The 24310-nt window shown below is 37.0% G+C and overlaps 1 protein-coding gene across 1 annotated transcript; it reads left to right on the top strand.

Moving 5' to 3' along the window:
* The first annotated feature begins 150 nt into the window (after positions 1-150).
* Positions 151-23984, top strand: LOC105086341 (proline-rich protein 23C). Its single transcript, XM_031462871.2, has 2 exons — positions 151-766; positions 23881-23984. The coding sequence occupies exons 1-2, from the start codon at positions 151-153 to the stop codon at positions 23982-23984; spliced, it is 720 nt and encodes a 239-aa protein (XP_031318731.2).
* Positions 23985-24310: the final 326 nt, after the last annotated feature.

The following is a 24310-nucleotide window of genomic DNA, read 5'->3' as shown; positions in this document are numbered from 1 at the left end:
CGCAGGATCTCCGAGTATTTGTCCCGCGTCCCGAGGTCCTGAGCCCCAATGCCCCGGTCGGTCTCACCTGTCGGCCCACCTGTCACTGCCTGCACGACCGACTGCACCTCGCCCTCTGCCAGGCCCCGGACCCGCTGCGCCATAGAGGTAATGGGCAGCCGGCCCCGCAGCCCCAGCGCCTACTCTGTGGACCGGTGGGGACCTCAGGCCGAGGGACCCGGCCCTGCCAAGCGCCGCCGAACCAACGAGCCCTCGGACCCCGAGTCTGAGGCAGCGTCCAGCCCGGACAACCTGACCAGGCCCCGGGCCGCGGACGCGCGCACCTCTGTAGTGGTTCTGGATGCCGACTGTGCCTTATACCTGCCCCTAGACGACGTTGACCTGGTGCTGGAGCCCGAGGCTACGTCTGTGCAGCGAGTATCTCTCAGAGATCACACCGTTATGGTGGTCCCCGAAACCCTCCTGGCCTCCGTAACTGAATGCTTGGGAGGACAAGGCCACTCATCTCTCGGCCTAGAACAGGGAGCTCTTCTGAGCGCTCCCGGGGAGTATATCGCCCTCGAGCAGGGATTCTTCTACGGATCTGTCCCAGAGATCGCCGCACAAGAAGAGGTTTACGAGGAGGATGTGGACGCCGAGTTCCTGCCGCCTGGAATGGAAGCTGCAGCCGGCTCAGTCGCTGGGCTCCGCTCCCCTGCAAGAAGGGCATCTGACCCCGACATGTTGGGCCTAGTCCCAGAGCCCTCACCTCGGGCCTCCAACCCTAGTCCAGAGACATGCTCTCCTTATCAGGGCTACAACCTAGATTTCCACCTTCTGGAGCCCCTCCCAGACTCACCACTCCAACCTCTACCTCCTTCTCCCAATCCAGCTCCTCACCAGCGCCCCCAACGCCCTCATGGTCCTGCGCGCAAGGCCCAGAGATGCCTGTTCCCGGAATCAGTTGCCTCCCTCAATTCCTCGCCACCTGGCTTGGGAGCGGGCCAAAGTCTTACGATACTGGTTTTGTGTATATTGCCCACCGGGCAACAATCACAACAGGCAGGTATTTTTTTGGATGCACGCTGAATTGCAGAATTTGGCATCAGTGGCTGACTAAAACACCAGACAGGAAGATCACCTGGGCAAAGAGAAGCCACTTGAAATACAGTGTCCTTGCAGACATCCAGACTGCTGATTCGGTTTCTCTAGGGAGGTCAGCCTTAAGCAGCTCTACCCCCTCCCCACCCCCCACCCCCGTTTTCCTTTCAAACCTAAGCGCCAGCAGTTTTCTCTAAAAAGGCATGCTTTTCCAGGTGTCCTACCGCTGCCCAACCACCACCACCGTCCCTGCAGCCCCATAATAATTGCTAAACTTCTTTTATTTACAGGGCTTTGGCACTTGTGTCCCTGCTAGTTGATGACAACCCTCTAACCATTTTGATCTTTTCTGGATGGTGGCTGCAGCCCCCCTGGGGGAATCTAGCCAGTGGTTGTAGGTGGACAAATATTTGTAGGATACAAAACACAGGATGGAAACAATGATCACTGACTATTTTTCAAATGACTAGGTGGGCAAATTTAACTATATTGCTGGGCTTGTGGGGGTATTTTCCCATAAGAACTAACTGTTTTCCATTCTTTTCTTATTTGTTTTTAATACAACTCTCTTGTTCTGGAAAGTTTGAAATTCTGAAGATTCCATGTTTTTATACTACTAAGATTCCAAATATGTTTCGTACATTGTTACTGGCATATAGAAATAATTTGTTCTTATGTTGTTCTGTATCCAGCAAATTTATTTAATTTATGTAATCAGTTCTCTGTAGATTGTCTTGTTTGACCGATAAACATACTAATATCTCCAAATAATGAGAATATTGTCTCTTACTTTTTGACAAGCTTCATACATCTTATTTTTCCTTAAACTGTTTTTATTGGATATTACTTCAAATCCAAGTTGAACTGTATGTTCAATAGGGTCATCTTGTCTTTTCTGTGTAAAGTATAGGTGATTTACAATATTGTATTAATTTCAGGTGTATAAAAAATCAAAATTTTATGGATAATATTCCAATTAAAGTTATTACTAAATAATGGGTATATTTCTTTCTGCTATCCAATATATCCTTGTTGCTTATCTATTTTACGCATAGTAGTTTGTATCTCTTACTTCCATATCTATCTTGTCCCTCCCTCCTTCCCTCTCCCCACTGGTAACCACTAATTTGTTCTTTATATCTGTGAGTCTGTTTCTGTCTTATTATATACATTTATTTGTTTTCTTTTGTTAGAGTCCACATGTAAGTGATAATATACAGTATAATGCTTTCTCTGTCTGACTTATTTCATTAAGCAGTACTCTGCAGGTACACCCATGTTGTTGCAAATGGTGGAACTTCATTCTTTTTTATACATATATATTTCACATATTATTTATCCATTTCATATGTAATGGTGAGATCACAGAATGACTGAGTCCTGAGACATTGGATATTCATGTATCTACAGGAATTACTTGAATCCCCAAATCTCTTTTAATCCTCTTGTCCTACAGTAGTGGCCCACCACTCTCTATAAAAGCTTGCTCATCTACCTTGCTCTAAGATGAGGCAGAAGCATCTGCCTGGCCAGACAACATGCAATAACTTCAAGATTTGCCCTCATCTCCTCACTTGGCCAACAGGCCAGTAACTCAGTTTATAATATAATACAATAAATACAAAAGGTCCAGAGCAATGACTATGATACACTGGATATACTACCTAAGGATGAATAATATATCAGCCTAGTAGGAGTGTGGAAAGGACTAGAGGGACACTGTATAACTAAGCAAAAAGCATGCACTGGAAAGGCACCAGTGTCACTAAGTTCAGAGGACCAGGGTGGGTCAGTGATGGCAGGAGATGCTATTAAGGAGCTAGACTCCTTTGTAGCTTTGGGGGTAATAGGATCTGAGAGACTGAATATACAAATGAACAATGGCCAGACCACTTACGACCACTTACAGAATTCTGACCCACAAACTTTCCAGAAACCAACCCAGAAACAAAATCATAACCTCTGTGGTAAGTGGCCCCAAATGATCAGACTCACCACTCTAATCTCTACCTCCCAAATGACCAGGACTTGATCAACAACTGCCAGCTTCCCCAAGTTTCATCCCTCCTTCATCTTAGGACCAGCAAAAAAAAAAAGCCAAATATGCTATGCCTAAGACACAAACTTCACAAATCAAATCAATTACCTAGAATTCCCTGCTTCTAGTTAGCCCGTCTCTAGCTTCCCCCTGCCAACGACCTTCATTCACACACAACTGAATCCCTCCCTTTTTCCACAATAAACCTTCCCCACTCTCCTACCTGCCTATCACTCTCTCCAATCCAAGTGGTGGGCTGACTCTCTTGCTGTATAGAAACCTCTGAATAAACAGCCTCTGCCTGTTCTCCTTTGGGGGTCCTTATTTGATTTCCTCCAGTTCTCTTAGAGGTCCCAGTGAGGTATAGTCTCTACTGCCCCTCGCCATGGATCACAGCCCTGGACCAGCTGTGGTACCCATGAAGAACTTTGAGCTATAAGCTACTGTCAGCATATAGTGTCCACACCAATGTTCAAAGTCAATGCCACATCTGAACTGTCTCGTTGCATTGACTTCCTTAGCTATTTATTCTCAGTTTGGTACCAGGTTTTCTCACCAGTTCCATTTATTTGGCATCACTGGCGGAATCTGGACACTCCTTTTTATGCCCTTTTGTTCTCCTCATGATTCCATTTTCTGCTGTGCTGATTACACGTCTTGTTTTTCATAAGAAAGAGACTCACAGGGTAGAACACATATTATGTCCTATAAGCCTGTTGTTTGAGCCAACTTCAGTCTTGTGACTTTGCAGTTCTCATCAGAATGGCATCCATTTGGACACATTTTGCAGTGGGTCTTCAATAAAACCAGATGAGTTTCTCTTCTCCTAATTTCCTTTTGTGCTGAATGTTGGGCCTTGATCCACAAAGAGTATTCTCTCTAGTGTTAGGTAGTACAGACTGTGGAGTCTGCATTCAGAGAAGTCATGTTGGCTGCCTAAGACATGAGGTGCACAAGCACCAAATTTTACCCACATTGCCAGCTCTTACTGGGTAGTTTAAGTCTAAATCTACTCTTCCAGTAAAAAAAAATGCCTGCTTCTAACATACTAAACTCATCATTTTTGTGCCTATATCTCTAAATGACATAACTTCACTAAGGATGATTTGACTTGAACAAAATTGTTCCTTTGGGAGGTGTCTTAGAAGAGAAAGGAATAAGATTTCTCGGTTTCAATGAGCAGGCCATGTAAGGAGGCCTCCGAACAAAACTCTCAGTCAAAAGTTGTTTCATAAAAAAATTCTCTGGCCAAAGCTAATGATAAATTTGAAAAACAACAATAGAATTATTTCCCTATTAAATCCTCCATTTGCCTCTCTATTCCAGATCTTCCCCAGCTCTTCTCTGCCATTGTCTCTCCTAAACTTCCACTGACTCCTCTTTCCAAGTCTCCTCATTCAGGTCCCCTACCCTTTCCCAACAAACCTCCCAAGAACCCAAAATGCCAGCTGCCTCTGAAGATCGACCCCCATGCACCAGGTATTCAGACAACTGTAGAGTTTAGACCTTAGACTTAAGCTGAATTAGGAGCTACTTACAAAATTTCCCTAAATTCAGACAATACCAGCAAATATTCATGGAAGAATTTAAAATTATTTTGGGTGTATAAGACCCAGAATTACCTGGCATATTTCATTCATACACATATTGGTCAGAACTGCAAATGCTAATTTTCTGAAGGTAAGGCAGATTGAACTGACTCAGGAAAGGACCTACAGGATCTCTCTCACCACAGTATACCTAAGGGTCCAGCAACAAGCCTGAAAAGTTGGATAAAGTCTCCTAAAAACCATACCTGAAACATTTCCAATAAAAAGCAATATAGCTACTCATTCTACATTAAACTCTGCCAATCTTGGCTCATTCTTTTCCTTGCTGTAAAAGTAGCACATGGATGACCAGTATTTCAAATGACTCACAGATTTTCCCTATCTCCCAGCCTTTAAATGTAACCTTTGAGGACTTTGACTGGAAACATTCCTTCCTACTCCATGACAACACATCTGCAAATCTGTCAGGGTAGAACTTACTTTACACATCAAATTATTATATTAAAAGCACACTAGAGGGACTATTTCTTGAAGTTTCAGAGGACTTGTCTATTCATAAGCAATTGTCTCTTCTGAATATACCTTTGCATTCCCCACTGTATTTAACACATACCGCAGGTCAAGATCTTGACACCATATCTGACCCTCTATGGGCTAGAAATTCCACTGACATAGAAAAAATAATGGGAGAAGAAACTATTCAGATATGTTCTACAAATCATTATCCAAACTTCCCCCAGTACCCTTGAAGCCAAAGAAAGAACTCAAACTTCTAGTTGAATCTTTTGTATATAAAGGTCTTTCCATCCACTGCCCTTATAACACTCTCATCTTGTAAGAAAAGAAACCAAACAGACAAGAGTATTGATTTGTTCAAGATCTTAAGGTCATCAGCAAAACAGGTATACCTCACTTCCTGACAGAAATTAACTCATATACCATCCTATCTTCAATTCCACCTGAAGCCACTTGCTTTACTCCAATGAATCTTTGCTCTGCCTTTTTCCAGTGTGCTTCTAGGCCAAGACAGCCAATACCTTTTTGTCTTCACCTGGTGAATGATATCCCTGGACAGTCATGTCCCTGGAGTACCCTGGAGCCCCCTTCTGTTTTCCCCTGGTTCTCGATCGAGACTTAAAAGGTCTACATTTCCCTTGTGATTCATTTCTTAACACAATGTGGAAGGTAAGCTCCTACTTTGTTCAAAGAACAAGGAAGCCTATAAAAGGATTCCATTAGCTTGCCCCAGCCTTAGCAATAAAGAGACATAAAGTTTTCAAAATAAGTCATAATTTTGCCAGAATACATTATTGAGAGTGAGACTCATCTCAAGAGGAAAAATATACTCTTTTGATAGACTAAAGACTACTCAAACATATCCTAGACTCCCCACAAAACACAATTAAGAGTATTTCTGGTAGTAACCGAATATTGCAGACAATGAGTGCCAAGCTTTACCAAGGTTGAAACACTTCTTTATGAATTGACTAAGTCCTCAGTCAGAGACCCTCTCCTGGGGAGTTGAAATGTGAAGAGGACGTCTGTAAGCCGAAGAATGCTACCCAACAGCCCTTTTCTCTAGTCACATCTAACTACTAAAAGCTCTTATGTTTATTTGTGCATAAGCAATCTGACAAGCCCTCAAGTTTTTAACTCAACTTGATGAGAACAAGCAAAAACTCATTGCTGCTAAAAGTGGAAGAAACTAACATGTCTTTCAATAGTCAGATGGAGAAATACTCTGTGAGATAGATAGATAGATAGATACATAGATACATAGATACATAGATACATAGATACATAGATAATGGAGTATTATTCAGGTTAAGAAAAAAAGAAATAAGCTACTAAACCATGTTATAAGTGGAGGAACTTTAAATGCATATTGTTAAGTGACAGAATCCTGTCTGGAAAGAATACTTACTATCTGAATTCAACTATATACATTCTGAAAATGGCAAAACTAAAGAGACAGAAAAGATCATTGGTTGCCAGAGGCTCCAAAGGAGCCAGGTGAATAGGAGGAGCACAAGTGATTTGTAGGGTGGGTATCACCTCCGTATGATACTATATGGACAGGTTCATAAGACAATTCGATCAAATATTTAAGGGAGAGTTATTATCTACTCTTCTCAAACTATTCCAAAAAGCTGAAGCAGGGAGAACATTTTCAAATTCATGCAGCGTTACCCTGATATCAGAACAAGACAAAGACACTAAAAAAAAAGAAAGATAATTACAGGCCAATATCATTTGATGAAAATACATACAAAAATCCTCCACACAATATTAGCAAAATGAATTCAACAATATGTAAAAAGGGTCTTATACCATAACCTAGTGAGATTTATTTCAGTGATTCGAGGATGAATTCCTATTCATAAATAATCAATGCGATATAACACATTAAGAAAACAAAGGATAAAAATTGAGTGATCATCTTATTATTGCATAAAAAGCATTTGACAAAATTCAATATCCATTCATGATAAAAGCTCTCAACAAAGTGGATATAGAGGGAACACACCTTAACATAATAAAGGCAATACATAACTAAGCCACAGTTCACATCATACTTAGTGGTAAAAGAAACTGAGAGCTTTTTCTCTAAGATCAGAAACAAGGCAAGGATGTCCACTCTTGCAATTCCTACGTAACACAGTATTAGAAGTCCTAGCACAGAAATCAGACAAGAAAAGGAAAGGGCAGAGGGGGAGGATATAGCTCAAGTGGTAGAGTGTGTGCTTAAAATGAATAAATAAATAAACAAACAAACAAACCTAATTACCTCCCCCCCCCAAAAAAAAATAAATAAATAATTTTTTAAAAGAACAGTAAAAGGCAACCAAATTGGAAGGGAAGAGGTAAAAATGTCACTAGTTACAGATGACATGATACTATATATAAAAATCCCTAAAAACTTCACCAAAAAACTGTTAGAACTAATAAATGAATTTTGTAAAGTTGCAGGATACAAGATTAATACATAGAAGTCTGTTACCTTTCTACACACTAATAATGAACTATCAGAAATATAAATCTAGAAAACAATCTCAATTACAATTTCATCAAAAAAATAAAATACCTAGGAGTAAATTTTACAAAGGAAGTGAAAGACCTATACCCTGGAAACCATAACACATTGATGAAGGCAATTAAAGTTGATGTGAATCAATGGAAAGATATCTGATGTTCATGGATTGAAAGAATTAATATTGTTAAAATGTCTCTACTACTCAAAACAATCTACAAATTTATTGAAATTCCTTGCAATACACCCACATTTTTCACAGTATTATAACAAATAATTCTAACATGTATATGAAACCACAAAAGATCCTAAATAGCCAAAGTAATCATGAGAAAACGAACAAAGCTTGAGGTATCATGCTCCCTGACTACAGACTTTACTACAAAGTTAGAGTAATCAAAACAGAATGGTACTGGCACAAAAACAGAAAAATAAATCAATAGAACAGAATGGAAAGCCCAGAAATAAACCCATGCACACATGGTCAATTAGCCTAAACCAAAGGAGGCAAGAACATATAAGGAGGAAAAGCCAATCTCTTCAACAAATAGTGTTGGGATAACTGGACAGCTACATGTAAAATAATAAAATTAGAACATTTTTTCACACCAGGTAGAAAAATAAACTCAAAATGGATTAAAAACCTAAATGTAAGTACCTGAAATCATAAAACTTCTAGAAGAAAATATAGGCATTATGATTTTTGACATGGTTTTTAACCATATTTCTTTGAATCTGTCTCCTCAGGCAAGGGAAACAAACAAAAAGAAAAAATGGGACTACATCAAACTAAAAAGTGCATGGTGAAAGAAACCATTAACAAAATGAAAGGCCAGCTACCGAAAAAAGAAGACATTCACAAATGATATATCCAACACAGGGTTAATATTGAAACTATATAAAGAACTCATACAACTCAATGTTAAAAAAAAAAAAAAAAAAAAAAACTACCCAATTACAAAATGGGCAGAGGATCCAAAAAGACATTTTTCCAAAAACATACAGATGGCCAACAGGCTCATGAAAGATATTCAACACCACTAATCATAAGGGATATGCAAATCAAAACCACAATGAGATACTACTTCACACCTGTCAAAATGGCTATCATCAAAAGACAGTAAATAACAAATGCTGGTAAGGGTGTGGAGAAAAAGTACACTACTACACTGTTGGTGGGACTGTAAATTAGTTCAGCCAATATGGAAAACAGTATAAAGTTTCCTTAAAAAAATAAAAATATAACTATTATATGATCCAGCAATTCCACTCCTGGATATATATGCAAAGAAAATGAAAACACTATTTCAAAAAGATATATGTACCTCAATGCTGATAGCAGCATTACTTACATTAGCCAAGATATGGCAGCAACATAAGTGTCTATTAACAGATAAATGCATAGAGATGTGGTACATATATACAACGGAATAATATTCAGCCACTAAAAAACAATAAAAGTTTACCTTTTGTGACAACATGATGCACCTGGAGGGTATTAAGCTTAGTGAAATAAGTCAAATAGGGAAAGACAATTACTGCATGTTTTCACTTGTATGTGGAATCTAAAAAATAAAACAAATGAAGAAATATAACAAATCAGAAATAAATACAGATACAGAGAATAAACTATTGGTTACCAGAGGGGGAGAGGGTTGTGGAAGAGACAAGGGGTAGGAGGTACAAACTACTAGATATAAAACAAATAAATAACAAAAATGTAACACACAGCACAGTGAATATATCCAATATTATAAAATAACATAATATGAAGTATAACTAAAAATATTGAATCACTATGTTGTACAGTTGAAACTAATATAACATTGCAAGCCCACTATCATTCAATATGAAATTTAAAATAACTAATTAATTTAAATGATGGGTAAAAAGTGCCAACAATTTTTTGCATAAATAGAAAAATCCATCCTAAAATTCATATGGAACCTCAAATGGCCCCAAATAGCCAAAACAATCTTGAAAAAGAAGATTAAAGTTAGGTCTCTCATATTTCCTAATTTCATAGCTTCAGTAATCAACATAGCTACAGTAATCAAAACAGGATGGTACTGGCATAAAGACAGAACAATGGATTAGAATACACAGCCCATAAACAAACTCCCGCATATATGGCATAATGATATTCAGCAAGGACGCCAAGTCCATTTAATCGGGAAAAGATAAACTTTTCAAAAAATTTTGTTGGAGGAAGGGTTTGAAATAGGAAAAGGAGATTAAGACATACAAATCTCCAGTTATAAAATAAACAATCCATGGGGATATAATACTCATCTATCCTATAGGAACAGATGATTACTAGACTTATCACGGTGATTATTTCATAATGTATGCAAATATCAAGTCACTATTTAGTGTACCTGAAACTAACATAATATTGTCCTTCAGTTATATTTCAATAAAATTTTTTGTTGTTGGGAAAACTGGTATCCACATGCAAAATAATAAATGAAGTTGTACCCTCACCTTACACCATATACAAAAATTAACTCAAAATGGATCAAGGACCTAAACATAAGATCTAAAACTATAAAACTCTAGCAGAAGGTATATCTCAGTGGTAAAGAGCATGCTTAGCATGCCCAAGGTCCTGGGTTCAATCCCCAGTACCTCCAATAAATAAGTAAACCTAATTACCTACCTCCTCAACTCCCCCACAAAAAAAATAAATCTATAAAACTCTTACATGAAGACATAATGGAAAAGCTTCGTAACACTGAATTTGGCAATGATGTCTTGGATATGACAGCAAAAGTAAAACAGATAAATAGGGATACATCAAAAGTTTAAGTTTCTGTGCATCAAAGGACACAATTAACAGAGCAAAAAGGCAACCTATAGAATGGGAAAAATACTTGGAAAATACTTGCATATCTGATATATGGTTAATATCCAGAATAAATTAAGAACTACAACTCAACAGAAAAAAAATTAAAACCTTATGTTTAGATGTGCAAAAGACTTGATAGTCATTTATCCAAAGAAAATATACAAATAGACAGCAAGCTTAAGAAAAGATATTCAACATCACTAATCATTAGGGAAATGCAAACTCCATGACATGTTACCTTACACCTATTAGGGCATTTGCTATTAAAAAAGAAAAAGGAAAAAAAAAAAACAAGTATTAACAAGGATGTGGAAAATTTGAAGCCATTGTGCACTGTTGGTCAGAATGTAAAATGGTGCACCCATTATGGAAAATAGTACGTCAGTTCCTCAATGAATTACAAATAGAACTACTATATAATCCATGAATTCTACTCTGAGAGTATATTCAAAAGAATTGAAAACAGGATCTCAAAGAGATATTTGTACATTCCTGTTGATAGCAGCATTATTTACCAAAGGTGGAAGCAGCCCAAATGTCCATAAAAAAGGTAAATTAGTAAATAAAATTTGGTAGATGCATACAATGGAATATTATTCAGCCTTAGAAAGACAAGAAATTCTGACACACATCACAACATGGATGAATAACGAGGGCACTATGCTAAGTGAATTAAGCCAGTAATGAAAGATAAGTACAATATGATTTTATTTATATGAGTTATCTAGAGTAGTCAAACTCAGAGAAACAGGAAGTACAATAGTGGTTTTCAAGGGGTGGAGAGAGGAGGCAATGGGAAGTTGTTTAAAAAGTATAGACTGCTAGCTGCAAGATGAAAAAGTTATGGAGACTGGTTACATAATAGTGCAAATTTACTTAATACTAATAAACTGTACATTTAAAATGGTTAGGGAGGTAAATTTTATATTATGTGTCATTTATTATGTGTCTCTTGCATTATGTGTATTACCACAATTTTATTTAAAAGACATCTGAGATTACTTCCAGGTCATGTGTCACCTGTCAAAAACACAATCCTGGAAAAACTGTAAAACTGGGACATAGCCAAGAAAAAAGTTTCAAGGGCCCTTTGAACACTTTCAGATAGGTTTTTTTCCAGGTTCCACTCTCCATATCTGAACGTGTTTTGGTTTTGTATGTCTATTTTCAGGATGTGTTAAATCATTTCCCAGCTGAACATCTACACAGTTCTCACAATTGCTGAAAAGCTGCTTGATATTGTATTTCCAACCAGAAGCATATCAGTGACCAAGGGACATACTTTACAGGAACCATCGTAAAAGAGTTCTCTAAGGCATTGCCCCTTACTTAAGAACTTACTGTCCTTACCAACCTCAATCTCTTAGAGAGGTTAATAGCACTAATGTCATCCTTAAATTGAAATTAGAAAAACTTTAAGAAAACTTTGCACTCCCTTGGCCAAATGTACTTCTACTGGATCTTATGAGGCCACACTTTCCACTGCCTTAGGGACACATTGTTTATCACTCTATGAATTGGTAACTGGAAAGTCCATGAGTTCAGGAATTTCACCTTCAATTCTAGATTATACCTTATTGTGTGTAGACATGGAAAAATATTGCAGACAACTCCTATATACATCTAGTCTTATCCCCCGAAGTTTAAGTCACCTTTCAACCAAGTCTTCCTAAAAAGCCTCTTTATGATCTTTAGCCAGGAGTTTTTCATCTATTAGAAGAGATATTTTAAAAATATGCTCTTGAACCTCATTGGAAGAAACCTTATCAGTTACTGTTAACAATAAACACAGACATGAAACTCCAGAAACTTAATACTTATGTTCATATTCACAACTAAAGAAACAATTCAGAATTCAATAAAATTTAAAAACTATTCCACTAGGGGGCATCACATTGAGTCTCTTCAGAGTCCTCTAGAAGAAGTCAATCTTTAGAAACATTCAGCTAAAGAATGATGTCAATAGGAAAGCAGAAAAAGAAATCTCCAGGACACTTCACTCTCACAGAAACAATGATTGGACTGCCATCTATGAGCAAAAGCTCCTTTGTAGGAACTTTGGGACTAGGTAAGAGGCTGTGAAACGCCAGTAAGAACCCAAGACCAAGGAGGGTACTTTGACAAGGCAGGCTTCAGTGGAGGCCCACTGACTGTTATGTAGTACCAGCTATAGATTCAGAAGCTGCCCCATCCCTCTATGAACTTGGCTCCATCTCCACTTGTCTGAGCTCCTGCCACCAGTCCTATTGACCAAGGGACACAGGAAGAGCCACTCCATTAATGCCCTCAGTAACAGGTCACTGACCATGGACCCAACTACAGACCCTAAAAGCAGCCCTGTAATCCAGCTCCAGCCCAGCCTGACTAGAGTCCCAGAGGCAGTCCCATCATTCTGAAGACCCAGTAGGAGAAGTTATTTACTTGGCAAAACCAGTCTGTAAAGATTGTAAGAGGTGTCTGCTTCTTCAGAGTCACAGACATCAATGAGAAACTACAAGGATCATGAAGAATTAGATGAACAGGACACCACCAAAATGAAACTAATAAAGCTTCATAACAAACCCTAATGAAATGGAAATCCGTGAATTACTTGACAAAGTATTCAAAATAATCACCTTAAAGAAATTCAATAAGCCACCAAAGAAGATAGGTAGACAAGTAAATAAAATCAGGAAAACAATATGTAAACAAAATGAGAAGTTTTAATGAAGGAATAGCATAAAAAAGAACCAAATAGAAATCCTGGAGCTAAAGAATACAATGACTAAACTGAAAAATTCAAGGGTAGAGCTTAACAGAAGATTCAATTATGTAGAAGAAATAGTCAGAAAACCTGAAGAGAGGTCTTTTGAAATTATCTAGCTAGAGGGACAAAAAGAAAAAATAATCAAGGAGTGAAAAAAGCATATGAGGATTATGTGAAACCATCAAATGAAATAAGATACACATCATAGGAGTTCCAGAAGGATAAGAAAGGTCAAAATGCTTGTTTAAAGAAATAATGACTGAGAACTTCCCATTGGAAGGAAAGTGGGCATCTTGAATCATGAAGCCCAAAAGTCTCCAAAGAGGTCTACACTGAGATACATAATAATTAAATTATCAAAAGACAAAGAATTTTGAAAGCAACTTGTAATGTACAAGGAAGCCCATCAGGTTTTCTCAGCAGAAATTTTCCAGGCCAGGAAACAGTATGATGATATATTCAAAGTACTTCAAGAAAAAAAAAAAAAAAACTACCAACCAAGAATACTTTACTTGAAAAAACTATCCTTTAAGAATGAAGGATAGGTAAAGACTTTCTCAATCAAAAACTGAGGGAATTCATCACCACTAGACCTGCCTTACAAGAAGTGCTAAAGGGGGATGGGGAGGACAACAGCTCAGTGGTAAAGTGCATGCTTAGCATGCATAAGGTCCTGGGTTCTATCCCCAATACTTCCATTAAAAAAAAAAAAAAAAAGATGTGCTAAAGGAATTTCTTCAAGTTGAAATGAGAAACTGCTAAACAACAACGCAAAAGCTATTCAACTATAAATCTCACTGCTAAAGGTAAATACAAAGACAAACAGAATATTGTGATAGAGTAATTGTGGCACATAGATCAATTTTAACAATAGTATATAAATTTGAAGACAAAAACTGCAAAAATAACTATAACCATAGAAATTTGTAATGAAAAACAATGTGAAAAAAGTAAAATCTGCCATCAGTTATATAAAGTGAAGGGGTGGGTAAAGTATAGTTTCTGCAAGTGATTGAAGTTAAGTTGTTTCAGCTTAAAACAGATTGGTATAACTATAAAATGTTCAATGCAAACCCCATGGTAACAACACACCAAAATGTCTGTCTGGTGTGTGTGTGTAACACACACACACATATATATAGATATATAGTAGATACACAAAAGATAAAAAGAAAAAAACCAAATCTCATTGCTTCCAGAAAATCATCATGTCACAACAAGAAAAGAAGGGAAAAACAAGAAAACTACCAAAAAGGCAGAAAAAGTTAACAAAAATGTCAACAGTAAGTCCTTACCTATCAATAATTACTTTAAATGTAAATAGACTAACTCCCCAATTAAAAAAGAGAGAGAAAATGGCTGAATGAGTGAAAGAACAAGACCCAACTGTAAGCTGTCTACAAGAGACTTACTTTAGGTTTAAGGAAACACACAGGTTGAAAGTGAAAGGGTAAGAAAGATATCCCTTGCAAATGATAAACCACAGACAGCAGGGGTAGCTAAACCCACTTCAGAGAAAAATCATTTTTTTGAGCCAAAACTTTCTTAAGAGACAAAGAAGATCACTATATAACAATATAAGATCAGTTGAATAGAAAGATGTAACAATTATAAATGTATATGACCCAATATCAAATCACTTAAATGTATAATGTAAATATTGACAAAAATGAAGGGAGAAATAGATATGATACAATAACATGAGGAGACTTTAATGCCTCATTCTCTATAATGGATAGATCATCCAGTCTGAAAATTAATAAGAAAACAGCATAAATGAACAACAACAGAGACCAACTGGACATAAGAGACATATACAGAACTTTTTACCCAACAGCAGAAGAATACATATCCTTCTCAAGCACACGTGGAACAGTCTCCAGGACAGATCACAGGTTAGGTCACAAAACAAGTCTTACCAAATTTAAGACTAAAATCATTCCAAGTTTCTTTTCAACTGCAATGGAATGAATCTAGAAATCAATAACAATAAGAAAATGGGGAAAATTCACAAATATGTGGAAACAAAACTAAACACTCTTAAGACAATCATTAGGTCAAAGAGGAAATCAAAATGTAATTTTTTAATATCTCAAGACAAACAAAAATAAAAGCACAACATACCAAAACTTATGGAAGGCAGCAAAAGCAGTAGTAAGAGAAAAGTTTATAGCAAAAAAGCTACATCAAAAAGAAGAAAGATCTGAAAGAAATCATCCTAACTTCATACCTAAAGACCAATAAAAAGAAGAACAAAGCCCAATGTTAAAAGAAAGAAGGAAATAATAAAAATTAAAGCAAAAATAAATCAAATAGAGAATAGAAAAACAATAGAAAAATCAACAATACTGACTTGTTTTTTCAAACAATAAACAAAATCAACAAACTCTGAGCTTGACTAATAAAAAAGAGAGAAGATTCAGATAAATAAAATCATAAATTAAAAGGAGACATTACAGTAGATATCTTAGAAACAAAAAAACAGAAAAGAATATCAAGGGTCTATTATGAACAATTATACACCAACAAATTCCATAACCTAGAAGAAATGAGTAAATTCCTAGAAACATACAACCTACCAAAACTGAATCAAGGAGAAATCAACCCTACTTCAAAAAGACACCTGCACCCCAGTGTTCATAGCAGCACTATTTCCAATAGTCAAGACATGGAAACAGCCTAAATGTCCATCAACAGATGACTGGATAAAGAAGATGTGCTATATTTATACAATGGAATACTATTCAGCTATAAAAACCAACAACATAACGCCATTTGCAGCAACATGGATGTTCCTGGAGAATGTCATTCTAAGTGAAGTAAGCCAGAAAGAGAAAGAAAAATACCATATGAGATTGCTCATATGTGGAATCTAAAAAAAGAACATAAATACAAAACAGAAACAGACTCATAGACATAGAAGGCAAACTTGTGGTTGCCAAGGAGGAGAGGGGTGGGAAGGGATAGACTGGAAGTTCAAAATTTGTAGATACTGACAGGCATATGTAGAATAGATAAACAAGATTATACTGTATAGCACAGGGAAATATATACAAGATCTTGTGGTAGCTCACAGTGAAAAAAAATGTGACAATGAATATATGTATGTTCATGTATAACTGAAAAATTGTGCTCTACACTGGAATTTGACACAACATTGTAAAATGACTATAATCCAATAAAAAAAAGTTAAAAAAAAAAAGAAGAAATCAAAGGCCTGAACAAACCAATAAAAAATGAGGAGATTGAATTAGTAAACAAAGAAAAGCCTAGGTCTAGATGGCTTCATGTGTTAATTTTACCAAACAGTCAAAGAAGAATTACCACCTATCCTTCGTAAACTCTTACTAAAAATGGAAGATGCAGGAACACTTTCAAACTAATTTTATGAGGCCACCATCACTCTGATACCAAACCCAGGCAAAGACACTACAAGGAACTAAAACTGCAATTCAATATCCCTGAAGGACCTAGGTGCAAAGATCCTCAATAAAATACTCGCAAACCAACTTCAACAACACATTCAAAAAATTATATGCCATGACTATTGGGGTTTATCCCTGGGATGCAAAGACAGTTCAACATATCCAAATCAATCAATGTGATTCACCAGATTAACAGAATGAAAGATTAAAAACCACAGGGTCAGCTCAGTAAATGCAGAATATTTGAAATAATTTGAAAAAGCTAAACATCTATTCATGATAAAAATATTAACAATATAGATATAGAAGGAACTTACCTTACCATAATAAAGATGATATATGAAAACTCCACAGCTAGTATCACAGACAATGGAGGAAAACTGAAAGCTCTTCTTCAAAGATCCCATACAAAACAAGGATGCCCATCCTCACCACTTCTCTTCAACACAGTATGGGAAATTCTAGCCAAAGCAATCAAACTAGAAAAAGAAATAAAAGGAATCCAAATCAGAAAGAAGAGGTACAATTACTTCTATCTATATATGATCATATGGGTAGAAAACCGTAAAGACTCAACAACAACAAAACTGTTAGCACTAATAAACAAATTCACTGAAGCTGCAGGATGCAAAATCAAAACACACACACACACACACACACAAGTGGCATTTCTATACACAACTTAGAAAGTATCTGAAGAAAATTAAGAAAACAATCCCACTTGCAACAGAACAAAAAATAAAATACTTATGAGTAAACTTAACCAAAGAGGTGAAAGACTTGTACACTGAAGATTATTAAAAATTGACGGAGGAAATTAAAAAACAAAGGTAAATGGAAAGATATCCCATGTTCGTGGAATGGAAGAATTACTATTGTTAAAATATCCATATTGCCCAAAGTGCTCTACAGATTCAATGCCATGCCTATCAAAATCCCAATGACATTTTTTACAGAAATAGGAAAAACAATCCTCAAATTCCTATGAAGCCACAAAAGACCCCAAATTGCAAAGGCAATCTTGAGCAAGCACAAAGATGGAGGCATCAGAATTTTCTGATTTCAAAATACATTAAAAATCTACAATAATTAAAACAGTATGGTACTGGCATAAAAACAGACATATAGACCCAAGGAAGAGAATAGAGAGTTCAGTAATAGACCCGCATATTTACAGTAAACTGATCTTCAACATGGGTGCCAGGAATACATAATAGTCTTTTGCCTTCTTGATACAGGTTATTTCTAAGTATTTAATTCTTTTTTGTGCTATTGTAATGAGTTGGCTTTTTTAAAAAGGTTTTCCCACTAATGCTGATTTAAGATAGTCACATTTTTCTATATCATTATGAATGGTTTCTTAAGAAATTTAGCAATATATATATTGAAATCACATGGTTTCAGCTAGCATCTCTTGAGAGCACCACATATTATCTGAGTGAAAGATTTTTTTCCATTTTTCTTTTTCAGGGGCCATCCATTAATATAATAAAATGGATGCTTTGAATTCCTCCAGGGATTTATGGAAATTTAACTTTGGATAAGTTTACTTGTTTGGCATAATGATCTGCTAGAGCATCTTAACTTCCATATTGTCTCCTTCTGCTTGGGGTTCAGCCTTTCCCGTAGCCACCTCAAGGAAGCAGAAGTACATCTTGAAGTTCCTTAACTTGTTCACTTCTGAGGCAAGAACAGCAGAGGCAAGAAACTCCCTTTGTTTCCAAAGCAGCCCGAAGTCATGTACTACACCAAAAGCACACCTGCTATGTGTATATGTTTAATTCCTGGCCTGGCTGGTAGACAAGCTGTAGTAAGTGCAATAAGTTCTGCTATCTGGGCTGATTTTACCTCAGGTAGGAGACTATATACTAAAGGAGAGTTTAGATTACTGATAGAATAGTCTGCTTGATAACCTCCAGTTTCAGTTTTGAGACATGATCCATCAACAAATAATATTAGGTCAGGGTCTCAGTAGGAGTCTCTAGTAAATTTGAGTCAAGTACAGAGAGTTTCCTAACTGAAGTAAGACAATCATGAGTCTCCCCTTCTTTTGGTAGAGCTGGGAGAGTGGCTGGATTAAGAGTGTTGTAGTGAAGAATAGTAATATGAGAGGGAGAAAGTAATAGTATTTTGGAAAATATTAATCGGCTGGTTGAAAAGTGTGTGTTCTGTCATCAATAATGTCTGTATTGAATGAAGAACAATAAAATCAAATAAGAAGGCTAGAACTCATTCAGCAGAAGCATCAACAAGTTTTGCAGACAGCTGTTGCTCTATGACAAATGGGATAAAACTTTCCAAAGGGGTCAAGGGTGAGAGTATTAGAAGCGATGTTTTTGGTTGTTTTTAGAGGTTGAGGTAGCAGGTAAACACTCCCCTGGCCATTTTACTGATGTATGCAACTTGCCTCTGGAAGACTTCTAACAAAATCCTCATTTTTTGTACATCAAGCAGGTTCCCCTTTCCTTTAAATCATGAGGATATCAAACTTTTAAAATGTATATTCATTTTTTAAAAATCTTACCCATGAAGTTAACTTCTCAAAGGGATTGTTTTTCTTCCTTACCTTCTAAAAGTAACATATTTATTTTTAGGACAATTTTAGATTACTGAAAATTGAACAGACAGCTCACAGTTCCATGTATCTCACCTCTCCCACACAGTTTCCCCTATTATTAACATCTTGCATTTCTATGGTACGCTTGTTATCATTGATAAACTGATAGTAATACGTTATAACTCATGTTCATAGTTTACATTAACACTCTCCCTTTGTGGTGTATACGTCTATGGATTTTGACAAATGCATGATGTCATGCATACAAGTGTATCATACAGGGTAGTTTCCCCACCCTACAGATCACTTGTACTTCATCTATTCACCCTATTCCCTCTGAACCCCCTGGCAAACACAGATCTTTTAACTGTCTCCATACTTTTACCTATTTCAGAATGATATATATTTAGCTGGACGCATAGAGTATGCAGTTTTTCAAACTGGCTTCTTCTTAACAATATGCATTTGAGGTTCCTTCACAACTTTTCATGGCTTGGTCAAAGTTCTTTTTTTTTAATCACTTAATAATATTTCATCGTATACATAAACCACAGATTTTATCCATCTGTCAATGGAGAGAGTTCTTAATTCCTTACAGATTTGGGGGCAACAAATGGAGTTTTTCTTATTTATTTATATTTATATTTGAAAAACAGTTAATTTATAATTTTATATTCATTTCAAGTGTACAACATACTGATTCAATGTTTATAGAATATGCTTCATTTAAAGTTGTTATAAAATATTGGCTGTACTCCTTGTACTGTAGAGTATATACTTAAAGCTGCTTTATTTTATACATAGTAGTTTCTGTCTCTAACTCCTACCCTTATGGTCTTTCTCCCCACTGATAACCACTAGGTTTCCTCTAGACTGGTAGTCTGTTCCTCTTTTATTACATTCAATTCTTTCTTTCACGTTTTATATTACATATATAAGGGGTAAGATATAGTATTTGTCTTTCTATATCTAACTTATTTCACTAAGCAGAATACACTCCAGGTTCACACACATTTTGGAAAATTACAAAATTTCATTCTTTTTTATGTCTGAGTAATTCTTGGGAGCAAAGAGTTTTCACCAGTTCTCATCCAGGTGAGTTAAAAACTTGAGGGCTTGTCAGATTGCTTATGCACAAATAAACATAAGAGCTTTTAGTAGTTAGGAGTAACTAGAGAAAAGGGCCGTTGAGTAGGCTTCTTCGGCTTACAGACGTCCTCTTCACACTGGAATTCGCCAGAAGAGGATCTCTGACTGAGGACTTAGGTCAATTCATAAAGAGGTGTTTCAATCTTGGTAAAACTTGGCACTCATTGTCTGCAATATTCAGTTAATACTAGAAATACTCTTAATTGTGTTTTGTGGGGAGTCCAGGATATGTTTGGATAGTCTTTAGTCTATCAAGAGAGAATGTTTTTCCTTCCTGAGATGGATCTCACCCTCAATAATGTATTTTGGCAAAACTATAACTTATTTCTGAAAGTTTATGTCTCTTGATTGCTAAGGCTGGGGCAAGTCAATGGAATCCTTTTATAGGCTTCCTTGTTCTTTGAACAAAGTAGGAGATTATCTTCCATATTGTGTTAAGAAATGAATCACAAGGGAAATGTAGACCTTTTAAGTCTTGATCGAGGACCGGGGGAAATAGGAAGGGGCTCCCGTGTGCTCCAGGGACATGACTGTCCAGGGATATCGTTCACCAGGTGAAGGCAAAAAGGTATTGGCTGTCTTGGTCTAGAAGCACATTGGAAAAAGGCAGAGCAAAGATTCATTGGAGTGAAGCAAGTGGCTTCAGGTGGAATTGAAGATAGGCTTGTATATGAGTTAATTTCTGTCAGGAAGTAAGAACACCTGTTTTGCCGATGACCTTAAGGTCTTGAACAAATCAACACCCTTGTCTGTTTGGTTACTCTTCTTACAAGATGGGAGTGTTATGAGGGCAGTGGATGGGAAGACCTTTGTGTATCAGGCATTTGACTATACATTTGAGCATTTCCTTTGGTTTCAAGGGGGTACTGGGGAAAGTTTGGGTAATGGTTTGTAAAACGTATCTAAACAGTTTCTTCTCCCATTGTTCTATGTCAGTAAAATCTCTAGCCCATAGAGGGTCAGATATGGTGTCAAGATCTTGACCTGAGGTATGTGTTAAATACAGTGGGGAATGCAAAGGTATATTCAGAAGAGACAATTGCTTATGAATAGACAAGTCCTCTGAAACCTCAATAAATAGTCCCTCTAGTGTTCTTTTAATATAACAATTTGATGTCTAAAGTAAGTTCTACTTTGATATATTTGTAAGTGTGTTGTCACGGAGTAGGAGGAATGTTTCCAGTCAAATGGCTAAAAGATTACATTTAAAGGTTGGTAAATAAAGGAAATCTGTGAGTTATTTGAAATACTGGTCATCCGTGTGGTACATTTAAACCACTGAAGAGGGTCAGCCAAAATGGCAGGGGTTAATATAGAAAGAGTAGGAGTTGTATTGCTTTTTATTGGAAATGTTTCAGGTATGGTTTTTAGGAGACTTTATCCAACTTTTCAGGCTTGTTGCTGGACCCTTAGGTATACTGTGGTGAGAGAGATCCTGTAGATCCTTTCCTGAGTCAGTTCAATCTGCATTACCATCAGGAAATTAGCATCTGCAGTTCTGACCAATATGTGTATGAGTGATATGCATCAGGTAATTCTGGGTCTTATGCACCTAAAATAATTCTAAATTCTCCTATAAATATTAGCTGGTCTTTGAATATAGTGAAATTTTGTCAATAGCTCCTAATTCAGTTCAGGTACAAAGTCTAAACTCTACAGTTGTATAAATACCTGAGGCATGGGGGTGAATTTTAAGAGACAGCAGGCAACTTGGGGTTCTTTGGAGGTTTGATGGGAAAAGGGTAGGGGACCTGGACAAGGAGAATTGGAAACAGGAGTCAGTGGAAGTTCAGAGGAGAAAGAATGGCAGGAGAACAGAGGGAGATCTAGATAGAAAGGGAACTAGATAAATTCATAGAGAAATGAATCTAGTTGCTGTTTTGCAAACTGGTAATTATCTTTGGCCACAGAAGTTTAATGAAGCAACTTTTACATGAGAGTTTTGTTTGGACTCATCCTTAAATGGAATCAAAATTAGCTGTTCATTGAAACTGGGGAATGTTATTCCCTTCTCTAAAGCTGTTAAATCAAAACATTCTTATAAGCAGAATGTAAAAAGTAACAGAAACAAATGCATAAGCAATGCTGAAAAAAAAATCACAGTTACAGAAAACAAACTATTATATACCCAGGGGGAGAGGAAAAATAAATAAGGAATAAAAAATACCAACTATTAGATGTATAATTGATAAGCAACATAAATCTAACGTGAAAACAGGGAATTGTAACCATGACTTTGTCACTAGTGGTAATGGACTATAATCAGTAAAATTCCTTAAAAAAATACTGAATCACTGGGCTATATACCTAACAATCCTATGAAACAGTAAAGCAACTTGATTTCAAACAATAATCCAATCAATCCATCAACCAATCCATAAAACCTTTACAATGACCTTGCTCTAACTGCTTTTCCTAGACCACTTTCTCTTCCCGCATCCTCCCAGGGGCATCCAGTTTTTTTTTCAGTCCAAGAAGCACCGAGACTGCTGTCTTTTGCTCTTTTTTACCAGGGTTCTGGATGGACTCCAATTACTCAAACATTCCACATAGCTGGCTTAGGGATACCAATAAACCATTAAACCCTAAATTTTATAATAATTTGAGAAAGCCTTTGGAGTCAACACAACCCCACTTCCCCTCCCCCCAAAAGAAGACAGAAATTCAAAATTTTCAAAATCAGAAAGACTGGAAAATAACTTTTTCCATAAGAGAAGGCTTCCCTAAAAACCACTACAAAAAGGATCATAATTAAAGGTAAACTAGAAGCATTTCCATTCGCATAAGGCATAGGCAGAGATAACTACATCACACCGGATTGCAAGGAACATCCAATCAAAATATGAAGGACAGATAAGAGGCAGGTGGAGAAAACAAAAGACAGTCTTCTCATGATTGGGAAGTATTGTAGTCTTGATTGATCAACCAAGAGAATCTAACAGAGAAGCCACTGTAGAAATTCAGCCCTTTTGCAGGATACCAGACGAACATGGGAGCGATGTGGTGCTTTATGCCAGTGACAATTCACAAAACACACGAGCAGTCTAAGGGCTATAAAAACACACACTCTGCAGAATTGCTGACTTTCCCATGACAGGAGATTTCTATTTAAAATAGATAAGAAGATATAAAAAATAAATTAGAGAAACAAATTTCTTCTGTGTAGTCAATTTCTTGTAATAATCTTTAATGAACAAGAATATGAAAACGAATACATGTACATATCTGTATGACTGGAACATTATGCTGTAAGAGATTGACTGTACTTGTAATTGACTATACTTCAATCTTAAAAAAAAAATAGGTAAGAAAAAGAACGGGAAACAGTAGATTCTTTGGAAGAAAACATTTTTATTGAAACCCGCAAACCCAGCAACAGCGTTGATCAATTGGCCAACCGAGTCATTCAAACACAGGAAAGCCCATGGTCCTTGTTCCCCATTCTGTGTTTTGTAGCCCACAAGCGTTCATCCACCTACAAACACTGGCCATATCCCCCAGAGGGGCTAGAGCCACCATCCAGCAAAGCTCCACATGAGTCCAGGGTTGTCATCAACTAGCAGGGACACTAGGGCCAAAGCCCTGTCAGCAAAAGAAATTGAGTAACTGACTCCAGTAGGTGGGAATTGGGGCCCTGGAATAGGGCAGGGGTGGGGGAGGCAGTGGTAGGGAGCTGGGGAAAGGATGGCTTTTTATAGAAAAGTGCTGGTGCTTAGGTTTGAAGGGAAATTGGGGGGAGGGGAGGGGGTAGAGCTGCTTAAGGCTGACCTCCCTAGAGAAAACCTAAGCAGCAATCTGGATGTCTGCAAGGACACTGTATTTCAAGTGGCTTCCCTTGGCCCAGGTGACCTTCCGTCTCAGTGTTTTAGGTCAGCCACTGATGCCA

Source organism: Camelus dromedarius, chromosome 2, assembly GCF_036321535.1.
Source record: "Camelus dromedarius isolate mCamDro1 chromosome 2, mCamDro1.pat, whole genome shotgun sequence".
Classification (NCBI taxonomy): domain Eukaryota; kingdom Metazoa; phylum Chordata; class Mammalia; order Artiodactyla; family Camelidae; genus Camelus; species Camelus dromedarius.
The sequence above is the reverse complement of the archived record's forward strand: the minus strand, read 5'-3'. Positions and strand labels throughout refer to the sequence as shown.

Coding starts and splice junctions, on each gene's coding strand:
- LOC105086341 (XM_031462871.2), top strand. CDS start 151: ATGGGCAGCCGGCCCCGCAGCCCCAGCGCCTACTCTGTGGACCGGTGG. Junction 767..23,880: donor ACCTCGGGCCTCCAACCCTA/GTCCAGAGACAT, acceptor TGTGTTTTGTAG/CCCACAAGCGTTCATCCACC.